At 35.5% G+C, this 23,829-nt stretch overlaps 1 protein-coding gene across 3 annotated transcripts in view; it reads right to left on the bottom strand.

The window, feature by feature from the left end:
- The window catches only part of LOC133033628 (cytosolic endo-beta-N-acetylglucosaminidase 1-like), a 47,989-nt gene that overhangs the window by 9,009 nt on the left and 15,151 nt on the right, over positions 1-23,829 (bottom strand). The window contains exon 4 of one of the 3 annotated variants that reach the window (XM_061108614.1): positions 10,271-11,719. The exons of the other annotated variants lie outside the window; for them this stretch is intronic. Coding sequence (XP_060964597.1) covers positions 11,680-11,719 — 40 coding nt within the window. The 3' untranslated portion in view covers positions 10,271-11,679. Of the gene's footprint in view, positions 1-10,270; positions 11,720-23,829 lie in introns of those variants that run through there. 3 annotated transcript variants of the gene reach the window in all.

Genomic DNA, 23,829 nt, shown 5'->3' on the forward strand with positions numbered 1-23,829 from the left:
TTTTCCTACTAAATAATAAACATAAAGTGTGTAAGTTGAAAAAAAATCTTTATATGGATTAAAACAAGCCCTGAAATAATGGCATGTAAAGTTTGACAATGTTGTTCTTTCAAATTGCTTTAGGCATAACAATAGAGATAGGTGTTTATATTCAAATACTTGTAAAAATTATGTGATAATTTTTTGTCTATATGTGGATGACATGTTAATCTTTAGTTGTAACATGAAAAGAATAGAAGAAACTAAGAGGTTTCTTTCTTCAACCATTAAAATCAAAGAACTTGGAGAAATGGATACTATTTTGGGTATCAAAATGACAAGGCATAGTGGGGCTTTGCTTTAGGGAAAGCAAACTATATTGAGAAAGCGTTGAATAAATTTATCCATCTAAAGGCTAAAGAGGCCAACACACTATTTGATCATAATAAACCATTAGTTAAACATAGTGGTAGAGCAGTGACTCAGTTGGAGTATACAAGTGCTATAGGGAGCTTTATGTATGTTTCACAATATACAAGGCCGATATATCATTTGTGGTGAGTAAACTTAGTAGGTTTACAAGTAATCCGAGTGTGGATCATAGGAAGGCAATATGGAGAGTTTTGGGCTATCTAAATAAAACCAAAAACCTATGCCTTCACTACTCAAAATTTCCTTCACTTTTGGAAGTTTATACTGATGCAAGTTGGATAGCTAACCTTGGGGATAATTTATGCATAATAGGTTAGGTATTTACCCTTTATGGAGGGGCAGTTTCTTAAGGGTCCAAGAAACAAACTTGAATTTCTCATTCTACAATAGAAGCAAAGTTTATAGCTTTAACAACCACTAGAAAGGAGGGCGGATGGTTAAGAGATGTTTTAGTTGAGATACCAATAATCAAAGAGAATGTATCTACAATTTTGATACATTATGATAGCCAAGCAACGTTGGCTAGAGTGTATAGTGGAAGGTATACAATGGGAAGTCTAGACAAATTAGTCTAAGACATGAATATGTGAGATAGTTGATTCAAAGAGCAGTTATCTCAATATCTTATGTGAGATCAAGTGAAAACATGATAGATCTGTTTACGAAGCCACTAATTAGAAATTTAGTGAAAAAGACTTCTGAAGAGATGGGATTGAAACTCTCTAAAGTTGTTCACAATTGAGGGTAACCTATCTTGATACTAATTTTACTAGTGTTAGGTTCAATACGTAAGAACAAATCAATATGTGAACAAATGTAATACGTACTAATTGTCTCATCATACAAATGTGTGAAGTACCTAGTGAGTTGCCAATACGAGGGTTAGACTTTTTAAAGTCCTTAATAGAATTCAGTTTGGAAAACAATTTAGTAACAAATACTGTTAAAATTCAACCTATGTTGACCTAAGGGTGGTGCTGCCCTAACTGAGAATTGGGAGTGTATTTTCTCATAAAGGTCAACAAATAGAATGTGCACAAGGCCATTAACGATGCAAAATGAGACATGAGGTATTGGGCGAACCTAACAAAGGTTTGTGTGTGTCATCATCATTTTATTATAAAGAAAAGTTGGTTTAATGCTTTGTCAACCAAATTTTTAATAAAATTCGTGATGATTACAGTTACGCATTTGAGTAAGAACTTTATAAGAGTGTTAATTTATTCTGTAAAAGTGAGGGATAAATGAGATATTATTTGATTGATTAAATAAGTGTTACAATGAGGTATCACAAATTTTAATCTAGTGAGAGAATATTATATTATTTATGAAATAAAATTGTGATATAAAATATATTATTAAGTGAATAATATATATATGATGTAAATTACACATTTTGTGACATAAGAAATATTACATCATATATTAAGTGTAATAACACATAGTTGTAACATTAGAGGAGTTACATTCTGAGATGGAACTGTAACTCTCAACTTAGAATTTCATTAACATAAATGAGACTCTTGACAATTAATGAATCTGTAATAAATAAAGTAAGGAAATTAATTGTATATCTATCAGGACAATGAATTTTTACGTGATTTTGTAGTTATAATTTATATACTCCACAAGTCACTCTTCTTTCTGAGTTTTCTGTTTACAAGAAATAACTTAGTGAATATTCTTTTTGTAAGGAAAGAATAGGTCGTCGCTTTTGCAATGATTGATGCAACTATTTATAAGGATCTTCAATGTCAGTTATTCTTTTTGATCTTATCTTAATGACAGTTCATAAAACGTAGACATTCCCCACGTTTCATGTTATTTTAACATGTGAGAGTAACAATGAGTAACCGTCTAAAATTTAATAATACACTTAATAACTGCTAATCTTGATTTTATCTTTGAACAATTCTTGACTGAGCCGTCTTTCTGTTCAATACTTGTGTTTCTTGCAAATAACATGGATGAATTTGTCCTTCTTAATGGTCATTGAAATAGTGAGGTTCAATCTATTGTTATGCCCATAATTCGAGCAGTAAATATGGCTGTAACATGTGTACAGGAACTCGAAGATAAGTAGGATCACATGTTAAAAGAAATAACGTGCTATTTAATTTGTCTTTGAAAATACCTATATAATTTAGAATTTAAGTCTTGCCTTACGCCTTAAGGGTAAGCTAAAAATATTGATCATAAGAATGGTAGGTAAGCAAAACCTTAGAGCCACACAATAACCTGCTCTGGAAACACTAATGAGATGTGAGTTCCAAAGACTCATGTTAAATGAAATAAACGACAAGAGGAAGACCAAGTTGACTGGGAGGTGGAATGATTTCATCTCAAGAAGCACAAGAGATACAATTTAAGAAAGCTCACTTACAAGGAGAGGATTCTATCAGTTGAAGCTCACTTTTTTAGCAACCAATAAGAAGGACCAATTCATTCATATTATTTGCGAGAAGCACAAGTATTAAACAGAAAGATGACCCAGTTAATAATCATTCAAAGATAAGATCAAAAGTAACAGTTATTAAGTGTATAATTTAATTTTAGACAGTTACTCATTATTATTCCCACGTGTGAAAATAACATGAAATGTGGGGGGTAGAAACAAGATATCCACAACTTGAAAAACTCGCGCTAAGCCTAGTCAATGCCTCAAGAAGATTGTAACCATATATTTAGGCATGCCCAATTAAAGTCCTAACTTATCAACCACTAACGTAAGTCCTTTCAAAACCAGATGCTTCGATATGACTAATGAAATGGTTAATTGAAGTGGAACAATTTGAATCTCATACCTGTTAGAATACTGTAAACTCTGAATATAGCCCTAATTAATTCAAGAGAATCAAACAATAAGATTAAGGAATAGCGGAAGCGTACCGGAGTCCATAGAATCGACCTTTAAATGATCTTTATTAGTATGATCTTCCAATTTGCATCAAAACCTTTCTCTGAAAGTTTTTCTCTTGGTGATGGGGATACAAGAGTTCTGTAAAATTATTGATACGATGCAAAATGGGGACCCATACCTGTTATATTACCAACTGTTACAACAGTTGGTAATATTTATTAATAATTTCTAATTTGGCCCCTCATCAAATCAGAAACTATCTAATTGGTATCCACATATTAAAATCATGACAATCATGCCCTTAAGTCATAAACTTTATTTCAAAATAGACCACATAAATTTGACTTATTTATTTGATGACCTAACACACATTTTATATATACAATTGTGACCCCAATTATTTCTAACAATCTCCCACTGGGTCACATATGTATACATATAAATGTGTTAACCTTATTGAGCTCATAACTTTGTCATCATAACCATAGGCATGTGCAATCTCGTTCATTAACTATATCAACATAGGATCAAAGCGATTTTCGTTGTATCAATCACAACTAAACCCATCAATGGTCACATATATCAACATAGCCAAATGACATAGATCAATCATGATAATGTGGTATGAAAATTACATGCATGGTGATCTATTCATGTCAATTTTCAATTGGTCCTACTTTACTTTATGGAGATCAAAACTTTAGCTTAAATGTACAAAGTGAAATAAACTGAATAACATAATTTCTGATCAGAAAAATATCCAAATACACATGTTTTATAAAACAAATAAAACACATTAAAGACAAACTCCCACTGAATCTAGATATCCTCATAATCTAAAACACCCATACGAGCAGTGTGCTCATGAAAGACCTTGGGTGGCAAACCCTTAGTAAGGGGGTCTGCAATCATGGAGTTTGTACCTAAGTGTTCTATACAAATCTGTCCACTTTGTACCCTTTCTTTTACAACAAGGAACTTGATGTCAATGTGTTTTGACTTCGTCGAGCTCCTATTGTTGTTGGAATACAATACAGCTGATTTATTGTCACAATACAACTTAAGTGGTCTTTCAATTCCATCCACAATGCGCAGCCCAGTGACAAAGTTCCTCAGCCATATACCATGGTTGGATGCCTCATAACATGCAACAAATTCTGCTGCCATGGTGGATGAAGCTATGAGTGTTTGTTTTGCACTCCTCCATGATATAGCTCCACCACCTAACAGATATATGTAGCCCGAAGTAGATCTCCTACTATCTTGGCATCCCGCAAAGTCAGAGTCAGAGTATCCAATGATCTCAAATTGATCTGACCTCCTATATGTGAGCATGTACTCTCTTGTTCTCTTCAAATATCTCATAACCTTTTTGGCTGCTTTCCAGTGATCAATTCCTGGATTGCTTAAGTATCTGCCTAACACTCCAACAATGTACGCTATATCCGGACGCGTACAAACTTGAGCATACATAAGACTCCCAACAGCTGAAGCATAAGGAATCTTTTGCATTTCTTGAATTTCAAGGCTTCCTTTAGGGCATTGTTTAAGACAAAATTTGTCTCCTTTAACGACAGGGGTATCACCTGGTCTACAATCTTGCATGCCAAACCGTTTGAGTACTTTATCGATATAGCTCTTTTGTGATAATCCAAGAATACCCCGAGAACGGTCTCGAAGTATTTGAATTCCTAAAACAAAAGAGGCGTCACCAAGATCTTTCATCTCAAAATGCTTCGATAGAAATCTCTTGGTTTCGTGCAATAAGCCTATATCATTAGTGGCAAGCAATATGTCATCGACATATAGAACCAGAAATATACACTTACTCCCACTAAACTTATGATACACACAATCATCAACAGCATTCATCTCAAAACCAAATAAGAGAACCACTTGATGAAATTTGCGGTACCATTGACGGGAAGCTTGCTTGAGTCCATAGATGGATTTCTTTAATTTGCAAACCATATTCTTTGGGTCACCAACCACAAAGTTTTCTGGTTGCTCCATATAAATTGTCTCATCAATGTCGCCATTGAGAAACGCTGTTTTAACATCCATCTGATGTAACTCAAGATCAAACTGAGCAACAAGTGCCATTATTATCCTAAAAGAGTCTTTCGATGAAACCGGAGAGAAAGTCTCTTTATAATCAATGCCTTCTTTCTGAGTATAGCCTTTTGCTACAAGACGTGCCTTAAACCTCACCACATTACCATTTTCATCCCTCTTGGTTTTAAATATCCATTTACAACCAATTGGTTTTACACCTTCTGGTAATGGGACAACTTCCCAAACTTTATTGTCTTGCATAGACTTATTCTCTTCATTCATGGCATCATTCCACTTTTGAGAGTTAGAACTTTTCATGGCCTGATGAAAATTGATTGGATCATCTTCCATCATTCCAATGCCATCCTCATGTTCTTGAAGATACACTATGTATTCATCTGGATTAATAGCATTTCTTCTTTCTCTAGTGGATCGTCGCAAAGGCACTTGTTCTTGAGGTTGTTGAGTTTGTACCTCTGGGGTTTGATTGACTATGTTTGGTTGCTCTTGATCTAAAACTTGATCAATATTAGGATTAGAATCCTGAACATTGTCAAAAGCAACTATTGGAATAGGAATCAACTCATCTTCAAGAGAAGTGGGTGATTCTAAATCCTCCTCAAAAACAAAGTCTTTAACCGTATTTCTCCCCCCAAACTCAATATCCTCAAAAAACTTTGCAGTTCCCGTTTCAAATATATTCTTTACTTTGGGATCATAAAACTTGAAACCCCTAGATCGTTCAGAATATCCAATAAAGTAGCTGCTCACGGTTTTGGGTTCCAAACTCTTCTTTTCATTTGGCCTATAAGGCCTAGCCTCAGCTGGACATCCCCAAACATGAAAGTGCTTAAGACTAGGCTTTCGCCCTGTCCAAAGCTCATAAGGTGTTTTTGCAGCTGCTTTAGTTGGTACCCTATTCAAAATGTAGGCTGCTGTCTTAAGTGCCTCTCCCCAGAGTGATTCTGGTAAGGTTGAATGACTGATCATACTCCTTACCATATCTTTAAGAGTACGGTTTCGTCTTTCAGCAACACCATTCATGCTAGGAGATCCTGGCATAGTGTACTGTGGGACAATTCCACACTCCTCTAGATATCTAGCAAAAGGTCCTGGACGTTGTTCACCTGATCCGTCATATCTGCCATAGTACTCACCACCACGGTCAGACCTGACTTGCTTTATTCTTTTGCTAAGCTGATTCTCAACTTCAGCCTTAAAAGATTTGAACACGTCCAACACTTGAGACTTTTCATGAAGTAGAAATAGGTACGCATATCTTGAGTAATCATCTATGAATGATACAAAATATCGTTGACCATTCCAAGAAGGTGTAGGAAATGGCCCACAAATATCTGTATGTATCAACTCTAAGACATCGGTAGCTCTTTTCGCACCCAATTTCTTTGTTTTGGTCTGTTTGCCTTTGATGCATTCAATACAAACATCAAAGTCTGAAAAATCAATTGAATCTAAAATTCCATCAGATACAAGTCGCTCAACTCTATTTCTAGAGATGTGACCTAACCGTTTGTGCCATAAGGAACTTGATTTTTCATAATCCATTTTACGCTTAGTACCACGTGATTCAACATTCAAGGTTTCATTATAAGAAGCAACGGTGTCAAGCAAATATAAGTTGTCATAAACCATAAGAGAACCAGTTCCAACAGTATTTGAATTAATAGATAAACTGAAACAATTGTTTCCAAATGAACAACAATAACCTAATTTGTCCAAACAAGAAACAGAAACCAAATTCCGTCTAAATGACGGTACAACAAAAGTATCTATCAAATCCAAATAGTAACCAGTACTTAATAACAACCTAAAATGCCCTATTGCTTCCACATTTACCGACTTGCCATCTCCCACATAAATGCTTCTTTCAGCATCATTTGGCTTTCGGTAACTCAGGCAACCCTGCATAGAAACACTGATGTTAGTAGTAGCACCGGAATCTAACCACCAAGTGTTTCTTGGTACTGAAGCTAAATTTACCTCAGAACAGACCAAAGTAAGAAATGTACCTTTCTTTGCTCGCCATGCAATATACTTAGCACATTCCTTCTTCATGTGTCCTTTCATGTTGCAAAAGAAACAACCATCGTCACTGTTGGTTTGAGTTTGTTTCTTATGTGCAGGACATTTATCCTTAGCAGCCTCATTCTTTCTTTTCTTGCCCTTATCCTTAGAGGTGCTTGCCAAATGAGCACTTTCAGTCTTTTCTTGCTTCAATCTTTCTTCCTCTTGAACACAAAATGAAATGAGCTCATTAAGAGTCCACTTCTCCCTTTGGCAGTTGTAACTGACCTTAAATTGACTGAATTGTGGAGGAAGAGAGATAAGCACTAAATGCACAAGCAAGTCATCCGAAAGCTCAAGCTTTAGTGCCTTCAACTTTGAAGCAAGGTGAGACATTTCCATAATGTACTCCCTTATATTTTCCTTGCCCTTAAACTTCATGGAAATAAGTTTCTTTAAAAGAGTACTTGTTTCCGCCTTATCGCTTTTTGCAAAGCGCTTCTCAATTTCAGCAAGGAAAGTTGTGGCATCGGTGACCTCCTCGGACACCGCACCCCTAAAAGCCTCAGGTATGCCGCGCTTAATGATCATAAGACTCATGCGGTTTGAACGGTCCCACTTCTCATAAATCCTCCTTTGCTCGGAGGTACTAGTATCCGTAAGAGAAGCAGGACGATCCATCCTTAATGCAAGGTCAAGATCCATGCAGCCAAGAACAATAAAAATGTTCTCCTTCCAGTCCTTAAAGTTATTACCATTAAGGACCGGTACCGAATTAAGGTTAGCAGATACACTAGCAACAGCTGAAAAGAACAATACAATTACATAAATAACATGCTCATATAAGAATCCAAATAAAACAATAAATTCAAATAATGGTTAATCCCATCTCAAGATACCAAACACAACATTAATATTAAGTCTTTGGACAGTAATATTAATTGTAAGCGGTACTCTTGTTGTAGTGATCAAACATTGACAATAAATTATGTCAAATAATATGCAATCTTTAGACTAACATATTATTCACACAAAATACCTTATAATTGTCACACATTTATCACCACAAACATGCATGAAATTCATCCAAATATTAACTCACCTTTGGGTTAGTTAATAAATTTATGAATTACATACACACAATTATCTTAATATTTTTATTAAATTAATCTACACAAAAGAGATCACTTTGGTGATATTTTGTTTCAATTAATTTAACTAAAATATTAAATATCCTTAATAAATTTCTAAACCAAAATTTGAATTAATTGTTACTGAATTATTATTATTATTTTAAAATTATTATTTATTTTAATAATAATAATAATAATAATAATAAATAATAATAATAATAATAAAGAAAAGGAAGAAAATAAATGCATCAGAAGATGCATTCTCTCTCGCAAGGGAACAAACCAAAACATACTGTAACAATTCAATCGCACTGACTTAATCAAAAAATACTGTAATATTTATATTAAATGCATCACATGCGCACACATAATGCACACACACAATATATATATATAATTTTTTTTGACATTTTGACTATATATAAAATAAAAGACTTAAATTTGTCTTTTCCTTCGGAGAGAGATATATATACAGTATTACAGTAATCAAACGATTGATTACACAAAACACTTCAATCGCAGCAATATATATACGCAAAAATAAACTTCAATCGCAGATAGATAATATATATAACAACGATTACGATTGAACTTCAATCGCAGATAGATACTATATATATAGCATGATTTACAAAATATTCTAAATGCAAAAACAATAATTTAATGGAAGATCAATACTACCATAAATTCTCAAGAATTAACTTAGGGATGCTCTTGATACCACATGTTAGAAATACTGTAAACTCTGAATATAGCCCTAATTAATTCAAGAGAATCAAACAATAAGATTAAGGAATAGCGGAAGCGTACCGGAGTCCATAGAATCGATCTTTGATTGGTATGATCTTCCAATTTTGCATCAAAACCTTTGAAACCTTATTTTCTTGATGATGGGGATTCAAGAACTCTGGAAAAATACTGATACGATGCAAAATGGGGACCCATACCTGTTATATTACCAACTGTTACAACAGTTGGTAATATTTATTAATAATTTCTAATTTGGCCCCTCATCAAATCAGAAACTATCTAATTGGTATCCACATATTAAAATCATGACAATCATGCCCTTAAGTCATAAACTTTATTTCAAAATAGACCACATAAATTTGACTTATTTATTTGATGACCTAACACACATTTTATATATACAATTGTGACCCCAATTATTTCTAACAATACCATCCACGAGCAACCATAAAAGGGCAAGCTTTAGTAGATTTTGGTAGAAGGAATTAACTTTGAAGAAATGTTGGGGAGGACTTAGACCAAAAGATCTGAAAACTTTTTGTAGACGGCTTGTCAAATGATAGTGGCTCGGGGGCAGGAATCATTTTGATTTCTCTTGAGAGCTTTAGATTTCACTATGCATTGATATTTCAATTTCATTTGCATCAAAACCTTTCTCTGAAAGTTTTTCTCTTGGTGATGGGGATACAAGAGTTCTGTAAAATTATTGATACGATGCAAAATGGGGACCCATACCTGTTATATTACCAACTGTTACAACAGTTGGTAATATTTATTAATAATTTCTAATTTGGCCCCTCATCAAATCAGAAACTATCTAATTGGTATCCACATATTAAAATCATGACAATCATGCCCTTAAGTCATAAACTTTATTTCAAAATAGACCACATAAATTTGACTTATTTATTTGATGACCTAACACACATTTTATATATACAATTGTGACCCCAATTATTTCTAACAATACCATCCACGAGCAACCATAAAAGGGCAAGCTTTAGTAGATTTTGGTAGAAGGAATTAACTTTGAAGAAATGTTGGGGAGGACTTAGACCAAAAGATCTGAAAACTTTTTGTAGACGGCTTGTCAAATGATAGTGGCTCGGGGGCAGGAATCATTTTGATTTCTCTTGAGAGCTTTAGATTTCACTATGCATTGATATTTCAATTTCATGCTTCTAACAATAAGGACGAGTATGAAGCATTACTGGTAGGACTAAGGATTCCAAAAGTCATAAAAGTTAAAGAAATCTATTATTTCAACAACTCTCAGCTGACAGTAAATCAAGTACTTGGGGAATATCAAGCAAAAGATATTAAAATGGCTAAATATTTAGAGAAGGTTCAAAAAAACTTAGAAAATTCGATTATTACAATATCAAGAGAGTTCCAAGAGAGCACAACTCTAATGCTGATGTGTTGGCAAAGCTAACTTCACAGCTTAAGATGGATAACCTCAATTTGGTTCCCATTGAAAAACTCAAAGAACCAAGTATTGTCAAAATGGATGACCAGGATGTGGAGATAATTGATGCAAATCCAACTTGAATGACATCAATAATAAACTATTTATTGACAGGGAAGCTTCTATCTAATAAAAATGAGGCCAAAAAACTCATGTACAAGGTCCCAAGGTATACAATCGTAGAAGGTAAGCTTTATCGAAGAAGCTATTTCATGCCACGTATTACTAGAAAAAGCCAAAAGCATCATAAAAGAAATACATGAAGGTTTCTGTGAGGACCATGCTGGATGGAAAAGTTTATCCAAGATTATAATTCGACAAGGATACTACTGGCCAACTATTAATAAAGATACTCACGAGTTCATGAAGAAGTGTGACAAATGTCAGAGATTCTCTCATATCCCTCGAACATCTCCAACAAAACTTTGAATGATGAACTTACCTTATCCCTTTACATTTTAGGGAATAGATCTAATTTTCATTACCAAAAAGGCGAGGAAGAGCTAAATATGCAGTAGTTGCGGTTGATTTCTTCACAAAATGGACAAATTTGAACCTTTAGTCTCTATCATTTTGAAGAAAGTCGTAGACTTTGTAATGAAAAACATAATTTGTCAGTTTGAAATACCCATTAAGATAGTGTTGGATAATGGAACTCAATTTGACAGTGATCTATTCACAAAGTCTTATGAGTGGAACAAGATTACAAAAAGTTTCTCATCTATGTCTCGGCCGCAGACAGGTAGAGGCAGCAAACAAAAATCTTAAAAACATTATAAAAAAGAAGCTTGGTGCAAAACAAGAAGCTTGGTGCAAAAAAAAGAAGATGGATAGGCGAGTTACCACAAGTTCTTTGGGCCCATTAGACAACTAAAAAAAATAGCAATAAGGCACACTTCGTTCTCGCTAGCATATGGCTTGGAGTCAATGCTACTAGTAGAAGTGAATATCGTGACTTAGAGACGTGAATTCTATGATCAGGATAAAAACCAAGAATTGTTGATGGAATCCTTGGACCTGCTCAAAGAAAATCAAATCGAGTCGTAAATACGCAATGCAAAATATCAGTAAAAAATCACGAGGCATTTTAATAAAAAAAAAGTCTACGAGAGACTCTTTAATATCAGTGATTTAGTATTGCGATGAGTATTCATCAATATGAAAGATTCTATAGCTGGAGTGTTTAATTAAAATTGGGAAGATTCTTATATAATAGAAGCTGTGATAGGACCAAGAGTGTATAAATTGGCTTGGCCAAATGACTTGCTAGTTAAAAATACTTAGAACAACAAACATTTGCAACCTTATTACCAAAAATTAAATTTCTTTTAAGTAATTTTTAAATTACAAGATTTTGTAATATGTTTCATATTAATAGAATCTATATCTTTCATTTCTCAAGTAATCATAAAGTCTTTACTTTAAAATTATTTGGGGGCATATTATTGATAATTAACCAAACCTGCATAACCATATTATTTATGGGGCTAATGGTTAAAATGTTAATATAAAAAGACCAACAAAATATATTTTTAAAAGATAATAGATGGCATCAGTAAATTAATATTTTTTGCTTCCATCTTCTCAAATTTTTTAATATTTTTCCTCAAATTTTTCAGTTGATTTATATAACAAAACCATGAACACATCATTCTTAGAGCCATATGTCGAGGATAGCATTAAATTTTTTGAGAAGATGGAAGCAGAAGAGAAGGGCATGCCGACTGAAGAATTTGTCCAAGAGATAGAAGCCAAGGATGATGATGAAACAAAAGTTGCTGCTTCTAAGCCTCTTCAAAAGGAAGCTTAGTTTTTATTTTATTTTGTCAATTTTAAGACAATGGCCTTCGAGCCAAGACAAATTACTTGGTTATTTCTTGACCATATTTTTATTATGTAATTAATTTTACCTAGTTAGATGCCAATTCAGTTACTTATATTTAAATATATTAACTTATATGCATATTTTCACTTTATACATGCTTCTTAAAATATGTTTTCCACTTTACTTGTATAAAACTTAGGTGAGTTATGCCAAAAACAATTCACGGCTTAATCATTTCTATGAAGCACTAATGATTTAAATCTTTACGTCATTCATATGGTATCTCAAATTTATTACTCATTTTCCATCAAGTAATAAAATAAGTGTAAACATCTCATACAACTATTTCAATTTTTTTTTGATGTTTTTGTTTTAAATATGCAAGCAATTTGTTCTTTTGTTCACACTTAGCTTTTGTACTATTATCAAAATTGACCTTGGAAATCTCGTTATGATAACTGCTACTTATTATTTTTTGTTTAAAGATAAGATACATACATCAAGAATAAATACTGATGATATTTTATTAATTTTTCAAAAAAATATTTTGCTAGTATTTTTATATTAATATTTTAACCCTTAGCCCCATACATAAATAATATGGTTATGAAAATTTGGTTAGTTATCAATAATATGCTCTCAATTAATTTTAAAGTAAAGACTTTATGATTGCTTCAGAAATGAAAGGTATAGATTCCATAAATATGAAACATATTACATAATTTCATAATTAAAAAATTACTTAAAAGCACTTTAATCATTGGTAATAAGGTCACAAATGCTTGTTGTTCCAAGTATTTTTTACTAGTGATCCATTTAGCTAAGCCAATTTATACACTCCTGGTCTTATTAAAACTCTATTATATAAGGACCTTTCTAATTTGGATTAAACACTCCAACTGTAGGATCTTGCATACTGTTGAATACTCATTGCAAGACTAAATCACTGATATTAAAGAGTCTCTCGCAGATTCTTTTAATAAAATACCTCGTGATTTTTAGTTGATATGTTGCATTGCGTATTTGTGACTCGGTACATTTTTCTTCGAGCAGGTCTAAGGATTCCATCAACAATTCTTAGTTTTTTCCTAATCATATAATTCACATTTGTCGGTCGCAATATTCACTTTTACTAGGAGCACTGCCTCAGAGCCAAATGTCAGTGAGAATAGAGTGTGCCCTGTTACTGTCTTTTCAGTTGTTTGATGGGCCTAAAGCACTTGTAGTAACTCGTTTAACCATCTTCCTTGTGCTGTGTTGAGCTTCTTCTTGATAGTGTATTTGAGAGTTTTGTTTACTGTCTCCAACTGGCCATTAGCGTGCGCCCGACACACAAATGAGAAACTTTTTATGATCTTGTTCCTCTCGTAAAATTATGTGAATAGATCACTGTCAAATTGAGTTCCATTATCCCAGACTCTTAATGGGTATTCTAAATTGACAAATTATGTTCTTCATCACAAAGTCTATGACTTTCTTCAAAGTGATAGAGACTAAAGGTTAAAATTCTGTCCATTTTGTGAAGAAATTGACCGCAACTACTGCATATTATGCTCATCCTCGCCTTGTTGGTAATGAACCCATTAGATTTATTCCCTAAAAGAAAAAGGGATAAGACAAGGTCATCATTCAAAGTTTTACTAGATGTGTTCAAGGGATATGCAAGAATCTCTGACATTTCTCACACTTTTTCATGAACTCATGAGTATCTTTATTAATGGTTGGCCAGTAGTAACTTTATCGAATTATTTTCTTTGATAAAATTTGCCATCTAGCATGGTCTCCACAGAAACCTTCATGTATTTCTTTTATGATTCTTTTGGCTTCTTCTAGTAATACACACTGTAATAGTGGCATGGAATAGCTTCTTGTCAATAAAGCTTACCTTCTACGATTGTATAGTACTTTGGGACCTTGTACATAAGTTTTCCGGCCTCATTTTTATTAGATGGAAGTTTCCTAGTCAATAAATAGTTTATTATTGGTGTCATCCAAGTTGGATTTGCATCAATTATCTCCACATCCCGGTCTTTTGACAATATTTGGTTTTTTTTTCAATAGGAACCAAATTGAGGTTATCCATCTCAAACTGTGAAGCTAGCTTTGCTAACGCATCAACATTATAATTTTGCTCTCTTGAAACTCTCTTGATTTTGTAATAATTTAATTTTACCAAGTTCTTCTCAACCTTCTCTAAATATTTAGCCATTTTAATTCCTTTTTCTTGATAATCCTCGAGTACCTAATTTACTATAAACTGAGTTGCTAAAATAATAGATTGCTTTAACTTTTATGACTTTTGCAATCCCTAGTCCTGCTAGTAACGCTTCATACTCGTCCTCGTTGTTAGAAGCATGAATAGAAATCTCAATGCATAGTGAAATCTAAGGCTCTAAGAAGAAATCAAAATGATTCCTCGCCCGAGCCGCTATCATTTGACAAGTCGTCTACAAACAGTTTCTTGGTCTTTTGGTCTAAATCCTCCTCAACATTTTCTTTGAGGTTAATTCTTTCTACCAAAAAATATGCTAAAGCTTTCCCTTTTATGGCCACACGTGGATAGTGTGAGATTCAAACTGTCCCATATCAATTGACCATTTTGTTAGTCATCGTGAAGCATCTGGTTTTGAAATGACTTGTGTTAGTGGTTGATTCGTTAGGACTTAATTTGGGTGTGTCTGAAAATATGGTTGCAATCTTCTTGAGGCATGTACTAGTCTTAGTGTGTTCAAGTGGTGGATATCTTGATTCTAACCCCGGTAACCATTTACTTATGTAATATACTGGTCGCTAGACTTTCCCATCTTCTCACACTAAGGCAACACTCATAGCATTTTCTAAAACTGCTAAGTATAGGAAAAGAATCTCATTTGTCACTGGTTTTGACAATACCAGTGGGGTCGATAAGTGTTGTATAATAATCTACAAAGTTTTATTACATTCTTTTGTCCATTCAAATTTCTTATTATCTCGCAATATGTTAAAGATTGGAAGGCACTTATCAGTCAATTTTGAAATGAATCTATAAAGTGTGACCATTATTCCAGTAAAGACTAGACTTGTTTTGACTTTTTGGGAGATGGCATTTGGAGGAAAGCTTTTATCTGCACTGGATTTTCCTCGATTCCTCTTGCATGTACTATAAATCTAAGGAACTTCCCATATGATACTTTAAACAAACACTTCTTTGGATTTAACTTCATATTGAATTTTCTCAGACTTGAGAAGCATTCAATGATGTTGCCCACATGATCCTTACTTTCCACTGATTTCACTAGCATATCATCCACATAAACCTCTATATTACGACTGATTTGATCATTAAAACATTCCATTCACTAGTTCTTGATATATTGCTTTTGCGTTTAGCCCGAATGACATAACCTTATAACAATAAAGCTAATGTTTGTGATGAAGCTCATGTGTTCCTTGTCTGGAACATGCATTTTAATCTAGTTATATCTAGAATAAGCATCCATGAAAGTCATGAGCTCATGCTCTACAGTGGCATTAATGAGTTCATCTATTCTTGGAAAAGTGAAACAGTCCTTTGGACATGATTTATTTAGATCAGAGAAGTCTATACAAGTTCTCCAATTGTCGTTTGGCTTTAGAACTAAAATTGGATTCGAAACCCAAGTTAGATAAAATTCTTCTTGGATAAAGTCGTTAGTCAAAAGTTTGTTGACTTTGTCCTTCTATGCATTTTATATTTCAGGGTCAAGGAGACAATTTCTTTATTGTCTCCGTAAATGAAGAGGATCTATATTGAGGTTATGAAAGATGACGTCTAGGTCAATCATGATTCTCAAAAACACTTGTATCTCAGTTATTTGTGAAAACACAAAATATGCCTAGAAGACTTCTTGGAAAAAGTGATTGGAAATGGCATATTCAACCTGGGCGATAGGTGCCCTAAGCACTTGGTACCTTAAGTGCTCAAAATTGAAAGTGTTCCAATTTTTGATTCCAATGCCTCAAATAAGATCGTGAGATGTCTTATTCATGTCAATGTACAAATTTTGAGCCATTTGCACTAAGATGGGCCCGAAAATCGAAACCCTAGTTGAGATGTCAACCTGGGCACTAGGTGAAAACCCTAGGCACCAGGGTTAACTTTTGGGGTGCTATTTCATCTCTTTTTTAGTTTCTTGGCCTTAGACTTGATTTTTCTTGTCTTCTTGATTTAGAATACTGAAAGATCATAAGTTGGAAACAACGTAGCGGGATCCAAACACCAATTCAAGAGTTCTTGCAGTCAACCTGGCCGTAGGGCTAGGGACCCCTCCCAGGTCGACTGTTATGACTTTGGACTACTCAACTCTAGAATGTTTTCTTTCTTGCCACATGTCAAATATTGATATCTATGTCACCAGGGTTAGTTTCTGGGTAAACAAAAGGAGATTGTGATAATAAAGTGGGAAACATCATTACTCTGATTGAATAACATGGTAAGAGCCACGATGAATGAGAAAATTGGCTTTATGGAAGGGAAGGTTTTGAAGCCAACAATAGAGGAGAAATTTGAGGGTTAGATAGTTGTTCACTTGATGTTGGTGTCATGGATGGCCAATACCATTGAGTTGTTTGTTCAGTCAATCCTTGGCGAATATGATGATGCACAACAATCTCAAAAACAGGTTGTGTGATTTTTCCACATTCTCAGTTTTTCCTTGCTTGCACTCCCCCAATGAAATTTTTTAGTTAGCATATATGAGTGTCGTTTACTGCACAAATTTTCCTCACACATAATGTTTAAATTGCCCTCACATTTAATAAGGTTCAAATTGCCCTACACAAAGTACCTGTTCACCTTAATAAGGTTCAAATTGCCCTCACACATTCATCGTGGTTCTCACCATTTAATTAAATCAGAGTAATGATATTTTCCACCTTATTATCATCTTCTTTTTGCTCTCTCTTTGCTAGCTATGATCCCTCGTTGAAGCTATAATATTGTTAAATAGATTATGTTTCTCCTAAGATCTCCCTAAGCTCTTAATACCACGATAAATTCTACCCCAAAAATTAAGAGTATACTTGTGTCCTAAAATCCTCCTTGTTATACTCAAAATTCGGCTGAAGGACACGTGTCAAGATTAAGGGAATCAGAATCGATACAATATCTTTTTATGGAATAACTCATTAATTACGTCAGTATCAAAGTATATTTGTAACACGCTGACTTAATGTAATATCCCAGAAAATAAATAATATTTAAATGGACATATTTTATTAAATATGTAATTACTTGGAAAATGAAGTAGGATTATGATCTTACTTAGATGAATTTTTGAGAAATTAATTAATGAAATACGTTATTTTGGGCCCGGTAATTGTGGAAATTTAGCTATGTGGTTAGCAATGTCACGACATTAAATGAAAGAATTATTTTGAGAATATCCCGGATTAAGTTAGAATTTTATTAGAATGTCGGATTGGGAAATTATTAAAATTACCAAAATGCCCCTAGGTTATAATTTTAGTTTAAGTTTTTTTTAAGGGTAAGTTAGTCATTTTTTTCTCTATGCTTGACTTTTGACCTTTGACTCCTTGTGGGCTGATTGTTAGAAAAAAAAAAAAAAAAAAAAAAAAAAAAGAGTGCAACCTTATTTAAGTTGCTTCCAAGGCAAGAAAGCAAAATAATCAACTTCAAGCTTCCTTCTTTTCTTCTTCTCTTGCCGATCTTTGAAGCTGCTGGAAACCAGGGGAAAACTCATTTATTTTCTTCAATTTCTTGAGCAAATCCTAACCCTAGAAGCTAGCTAAGTGGAGGTATGATCCTTCTACTCTTCCCTTAATTGATTTCCTTGAGTTTAGTTAGGTTTTGGTAAGGTTTTCTTTAAATCCTGAGCTGGGGTATAAACTGAGGTTAGGGTAGGTTCTTAGGGTTGATTTGAAACTTGTTTGAATGAAGATTGAGTGAGATTGAGGGCTGTTCAATTAAATAGGTGTTGAAAGTGATGTTTTTATGCAAATTGTCAAGTGAGATGTTGATTTTGAGTTAAATGGTGAATTGTGATTAAATGATGTGTTGAATATGTTGTATTTGGTATATTGAACTGTTCTGGAAGTGCAAATTAGGTCTGAAATGGTTTTGGTTCGAGCTGGAGGAGAAAAACCAGAATTTTTCTGCAGCGGCAAGAACCGGTCGGCCAGGTTGGTTCTGCTGTATCAGAACCGGTCGACCGGTTACAGCAGGGGAAAAATTCTCGGGTTTTTCTCTGAATCGTGTTTAGCTCGGGGATGAACCTAGTACCTGCCTTTGAATAATTTTGAGTTATTTGAATTATTATATAGGTGGTGAAGCCTAAGTCTAATCGATTTTAAATTAGGGTTTTAATCCGGAATATTATGTTAAGGTATTTATTGTGTTTCAATTGTCGTGACATAGGACCGGGATTGCCTAGCTTGTTTTTCCACCCAGGTCGGCCATATTCTTGACTCCTGAATTAAGGTAAGAAAAGTGGTAAGCACCGTATGTGGTTAAAAATTGATGAATGAATGGAGGTGACCTAAATTATTATTATGATGTTGATTAAAGCTTATTAAGCCTAGGTTATTACCTAGGGTTGGAAACGGTTATTACCGTTATGAGTAATTACTCTTGAAACCGCGGTTAGGTTTCTTACTTATCGTTTGCTTTATCGGGCAACGATAGTGACATATTCAGCTCGTATGTAACGAGTGGTAACAAAGTGGTACTTTATTAAGTACCAGGAATGTGAGATGTTTAAGGGAATGCTTGTTATTATCAAATAGTGAGTATGCATAATGGCATGAGATTAAGTTGATAATCATTTTCTTTCAATTATTGTTTTGACCACTTTCTTGCTGAGTCACTGTGACTCACTGGTGCTTTATGGTGCAGGCAAAGGAAAGGCTAAAGTCGAGCAACCATGAGTTTATGGTCGCGACGGCAATGTACATACCGGCCGCAGTGCAGCCCAGGTTACGGATGCTCTATTTTGATTGTATTTTGGAAAATATAAAGCTTATGTTGTAAAATACTTTGAAACCAATTTGTAAATATTTTGAAAACAGGGGGACCCCATAAATCATGTTACTTATCTTTTGTTAAATAGTTTAAAGGTTGAGTTTTAACTATCAAAAATTTAATTACCCACACTTTTAGTATAATTACATCTTATATAATTATTGGTATTTTAAATAAAGTGCACACACGTGGCGTCCCTGTTGGACAGGGCGTTACAACATGGTATCAGAGCGCCAAGGTTTTTAGATCCACGAAGGCGGTTGATATGTACATTGGCTGCAAGGACCTGATCGACTCATGGTTTAGTAAGCTTTAAGTTAAAAGATAGCTTGTTAATTTTCTGATTACCTGATTATTTGAATTATGTTGATATCAGAATGTTGTGGGAAGGATTATAATATATGGAAATACTTATCAGTATTGTTATTACTTGGAATGTGATCGCAGGTGTATAGTTATGCACCCAAGGCGGACTGGTAGGGGTGCCCGCGAGCTAGGCCCAGGCTCGGGGCTGCCGGTGAAGGTGAGAACCCTTTACCACCACCTAATTGGGAACGGTTATATGCCGCTATGCAAGAAACTATTCGGCGGCGGGGTGAGCAAATCGAGAGAATTAAGAGAGCAGCGAGCTCAGCCTGCTCTAAATCTTAATCCTGATCCTCCGGCACCTCTTGTAGTGCCACCGGATGCAGGGAATCGCTTGGAACCATTGTATGAGCGGTTCAGGAAGCAGAATCCGCCAGTGTTTGAGGGTGGTGCTGATCCACTCAAAGCGGAGCAATGGATGAGTATGATAACATCCATTTTCGATTTTATGCGAGTTGAAGATAATGACCGGGTCAGGTGTGCTACCTATATGCTACGAGATGATGCCCGTATTTGGTGGGAGATTGTATCTCAGGGCCATGATACGAATAATATGACACAGGAAACTTTTCGGGCCTTATTTTATGAGAAGTATTATAATGAGTCTATTAAGGCGGCAAAGGCGGAGAAGAGTTTATACGGTTAACTCGGGGTAGTATGACCGTGACGAGTATGCTACTAAGTTTGATCGACTGGCAAAGTTTGCCTCAGATGAGGTGGCTACTGAAGCTGCTAGAAAAGCAAAGTTTATTCGGGGGCTGGATGAACACATCGCCCGGGATGTGATTGTTGCTTCTAAACAACCGGGGGTTGCCCGAACTTATGCTCAGATAGTTGAGTTGGCTTTAGTTTCTGAGGGTGCAGAGGCCCAGATACGAAAGAAAAATATTGCCAGAAGAGATTCATGGAAGCAAACGGCGGAGTCTTTGGTTCGGGTAGGGGTACCGATCTTGGTGACCGCGGGGAAAAGACCTAGTGAAACATCGGCGGCGAGGCCCAAACAAAAGATTCCAGGGTAACCAAGGTTTCCGTCGTAGTGGGAATGAAAACTGGCGGACTTTTCCTGAATGTCCGAGGTGTAAAAGGCATCACCTGGGCGAGTGTCAGGCTAGGGCCTGTTTCCACTGTGGAATAGTGGGTCACATGAAGAGAAATTGTCCTCAATTGTTGCGGATAGAGCAAAAGAAGGATGATACACCCGCTCCTGCCCGAGTATTTGCCCTGACTCAAGCTGAGGCTGATGCTGGTCCTTCTGCGTGACGGGTCGGCTTTCGTTCTTTGGTACTTTATTGATTTGTGTTAATTGATTACGGTGCGACGCATTCTTATATTTCAAGTAGAATAATTGAGAAGCCTGAATAAACCTAGTGATGTGCTTTCTAGAGGTTTTGGAACCTTGTTGCCCTCTTTGGGGAGTTGGTTATCTCCGGCGGAGTGGGTTCGATCCCTTCCAGTATTTGTGGAAGGAAGGGAGTTATCAGTTGATCTGATAGAATTAAATCTGGAGGATTTTGATGTTATTTTGGGGATGGATTGGCTTGCTAAATACAACGCCACCATTGATTGTAAAAGAAAGATGGTGACTTTTCAGCCTGAGGGCGAGGACCCCTTTGTATTTGTGGGTAAGATGCAAGGATCTCGGATTCCCTTAATTTCAGCCCTTAAGGCAAGGGATTTGTTGTGTGAGGGGTGCATTGGTTTCTTGGCAAGTGTTGTGGATATTTCCAGGGAACCACTAGCGGGACCGGAGCATGTCCCAGTGGTTCGAGAATTTACGGATGTGTTCCCGGAAGAGTTACCGGGGTTGCCACCAAAACGTGAAATTGATTTTGAGATTGATTTAATACCAGGAGCTGAGCCTGTATCGAAAGCTCCCTACAGATGGCACTGCAGCTGAAAGAGTTAAAAGTTCAATTACAGGGGATGATGGATTTAAAATTTACTAGACCTAGTACTTCACCATGGGGTGCACCAGTTTTGTTTGTGAAAAAGAAAGATGGAACATTACGAATGTGTATAGATTATCGGGAGTTAAACAAATTAACAGTGAAGAACAAGTACCCTCTGCCAAGAATAGATGATTTATTTGATCAGTTGCAGGGTAAAACTGTCTTTTCTAAGATTGATCTTCGATCTGGTTATCACCAACTGAGGATTCGAGAGGAAGATATTCCCAAGACAGCTTTTCGGACCCGGTATGGTCATTATGAATTCCTAGTAATGTCCTTCGGATTAACAAATGCCCCGGCAGCATTTATGGATTTGATGAACCGAGTGTTCAAAGATTTTCTGGATGATTTTGTTATTGTCTTTATCGATGATATTCTAATTTATTCAGATTCGGAAGAGACTCACGAAAGACATCTTCGAATGGTATTACAACGTCTCAGGGAGCATAAGTTGTATGCCAAGTTTAAGAAATGTGAATTCTTGTTACCTCAGGTGAGTTTCTTGGGGCATGTGGTGAGTAAAAATGGTATTTTAGTGGATCCAGTAAAGATTGAAGCAGTGCGTGACTGGCCTCGACCTAAATCAGCAACTGAAGTTAGAAGTTTCCTGGGGTTAGCAGGGTATTACCGAAGATTTGTTGAGGGCTTTGCAAAGATTTCTACGCCTTTAACTGAGTTGACCCGAAAGAATTGTAAGTTTGTTTGGACTGACAAGTGTGAAGGTAGTTTCCAGGAATTGAAGCAAAGGTTGATTACCGCTCCTGTGCTAACCTTACCAAAAGGTGACGAAAAGTTTGTGATTTATTGTGATGCGTCCAAACAAGGATTAGGTTGTGTTCTTATGCAGTCAGGGAAAGTGATTGCTTATGCATCCAGGCAATTGAAGGAGTATGAACAACGATATCCTACCCATGATATTGAATTAGCAGCGGTTGTCTTTGCACTAAAAGTTTGGCGTCACTATCTGTACGGTGAAAAGTGTGAAATTTATACAGATCACAAAAGCCTCAAGTACTTTTTCACTCAGAAGGATTTAAATATGAGGCAACGACGATGGTTAGAAATGGTCAAAGATTATGACTGCGAGATTCTCTACCACCACAGTAAAGCAAATGTGGTAGCGGATGCTCTAAGTCGGAAAGGACCAGGGCAAGTTTGTGAACTAAAGGAAATTTCAGCCAAGTTGGCTGAGGATATGACGAGAGCGGGAATTGAATTTGTAATCGGAAAACTTGCTAATATCACCATACAATCTAATCTGTTGGAAAGAATTAGAGTAGCCCAACAAAGTGACCTTGAGCTACAGGGACATAAGGAGAAATTAGAGGCTGGGATGGCAAGAGACTTTTCGTGCTTATCTGATGGGTTGTTGCGATACAAAAACAGATACGTATGTAGGTTGATAAAGAAATCGGACAAGAGATTCTTGATGAATCTCATACTACACCGTACTCCTTACACCCGGAACAACCAAGATGTACCATGATGTGAAAGCTTTATACGGTGGCGGGTATGAAGAAGGATATTGTTGAATATGTGTCAAAATGCTTAACCTGTCAACAAATTAAAGCGAACATCAAAGGCGGCGAGGTTTGCTTCAACCTCTAAAGATTCCTGAATGGAAATGGGAAGACATCACCATGGATTTTGTGGTAGGATTGCCCAGAACAGTAGGGTATTATGATTCTATTTGGGTGATAGTGGATCGATATACGAAGTCTGCTCACTTTCTCCCGGTGAGGACAACGTATACAGTGGATCAATATGCTGATTTGTATATTAAGGAGATAGTTCGACTTCATGGTGCCCCAAAGTCGATAGTTTCAGATCGAGATCCAAAATTTACATCCAAATTCTGGGAAAGTTTACAGCAAGCAATGGGTACTAAGTTGAAATTCAGTACAGCTTTTCATCCTCAAACCGATGGTCAATCTGAAAGGACTATCCAGATACTTGAGGATATGTTGAGGGCATGTGTAATGGACTTTGA

The sequence above is a fragment of the Cannabis sativa genome, chromosome 1, assembly GCF_029168945.1.
Source record: "Cannabis sativa cultivar Pink pepper isolate KNU-18-1 chromosome 1, ASM2916894v1, whole genome shotgun sequence".
Classification (NCBI taxonomy): domain Eukaryota; kingdom Viridiplantae; phylum Streptophyta; class Magnoliopsida; order Rosales; family Cannabaceae; genus Cannabis; species Cannabis sativa.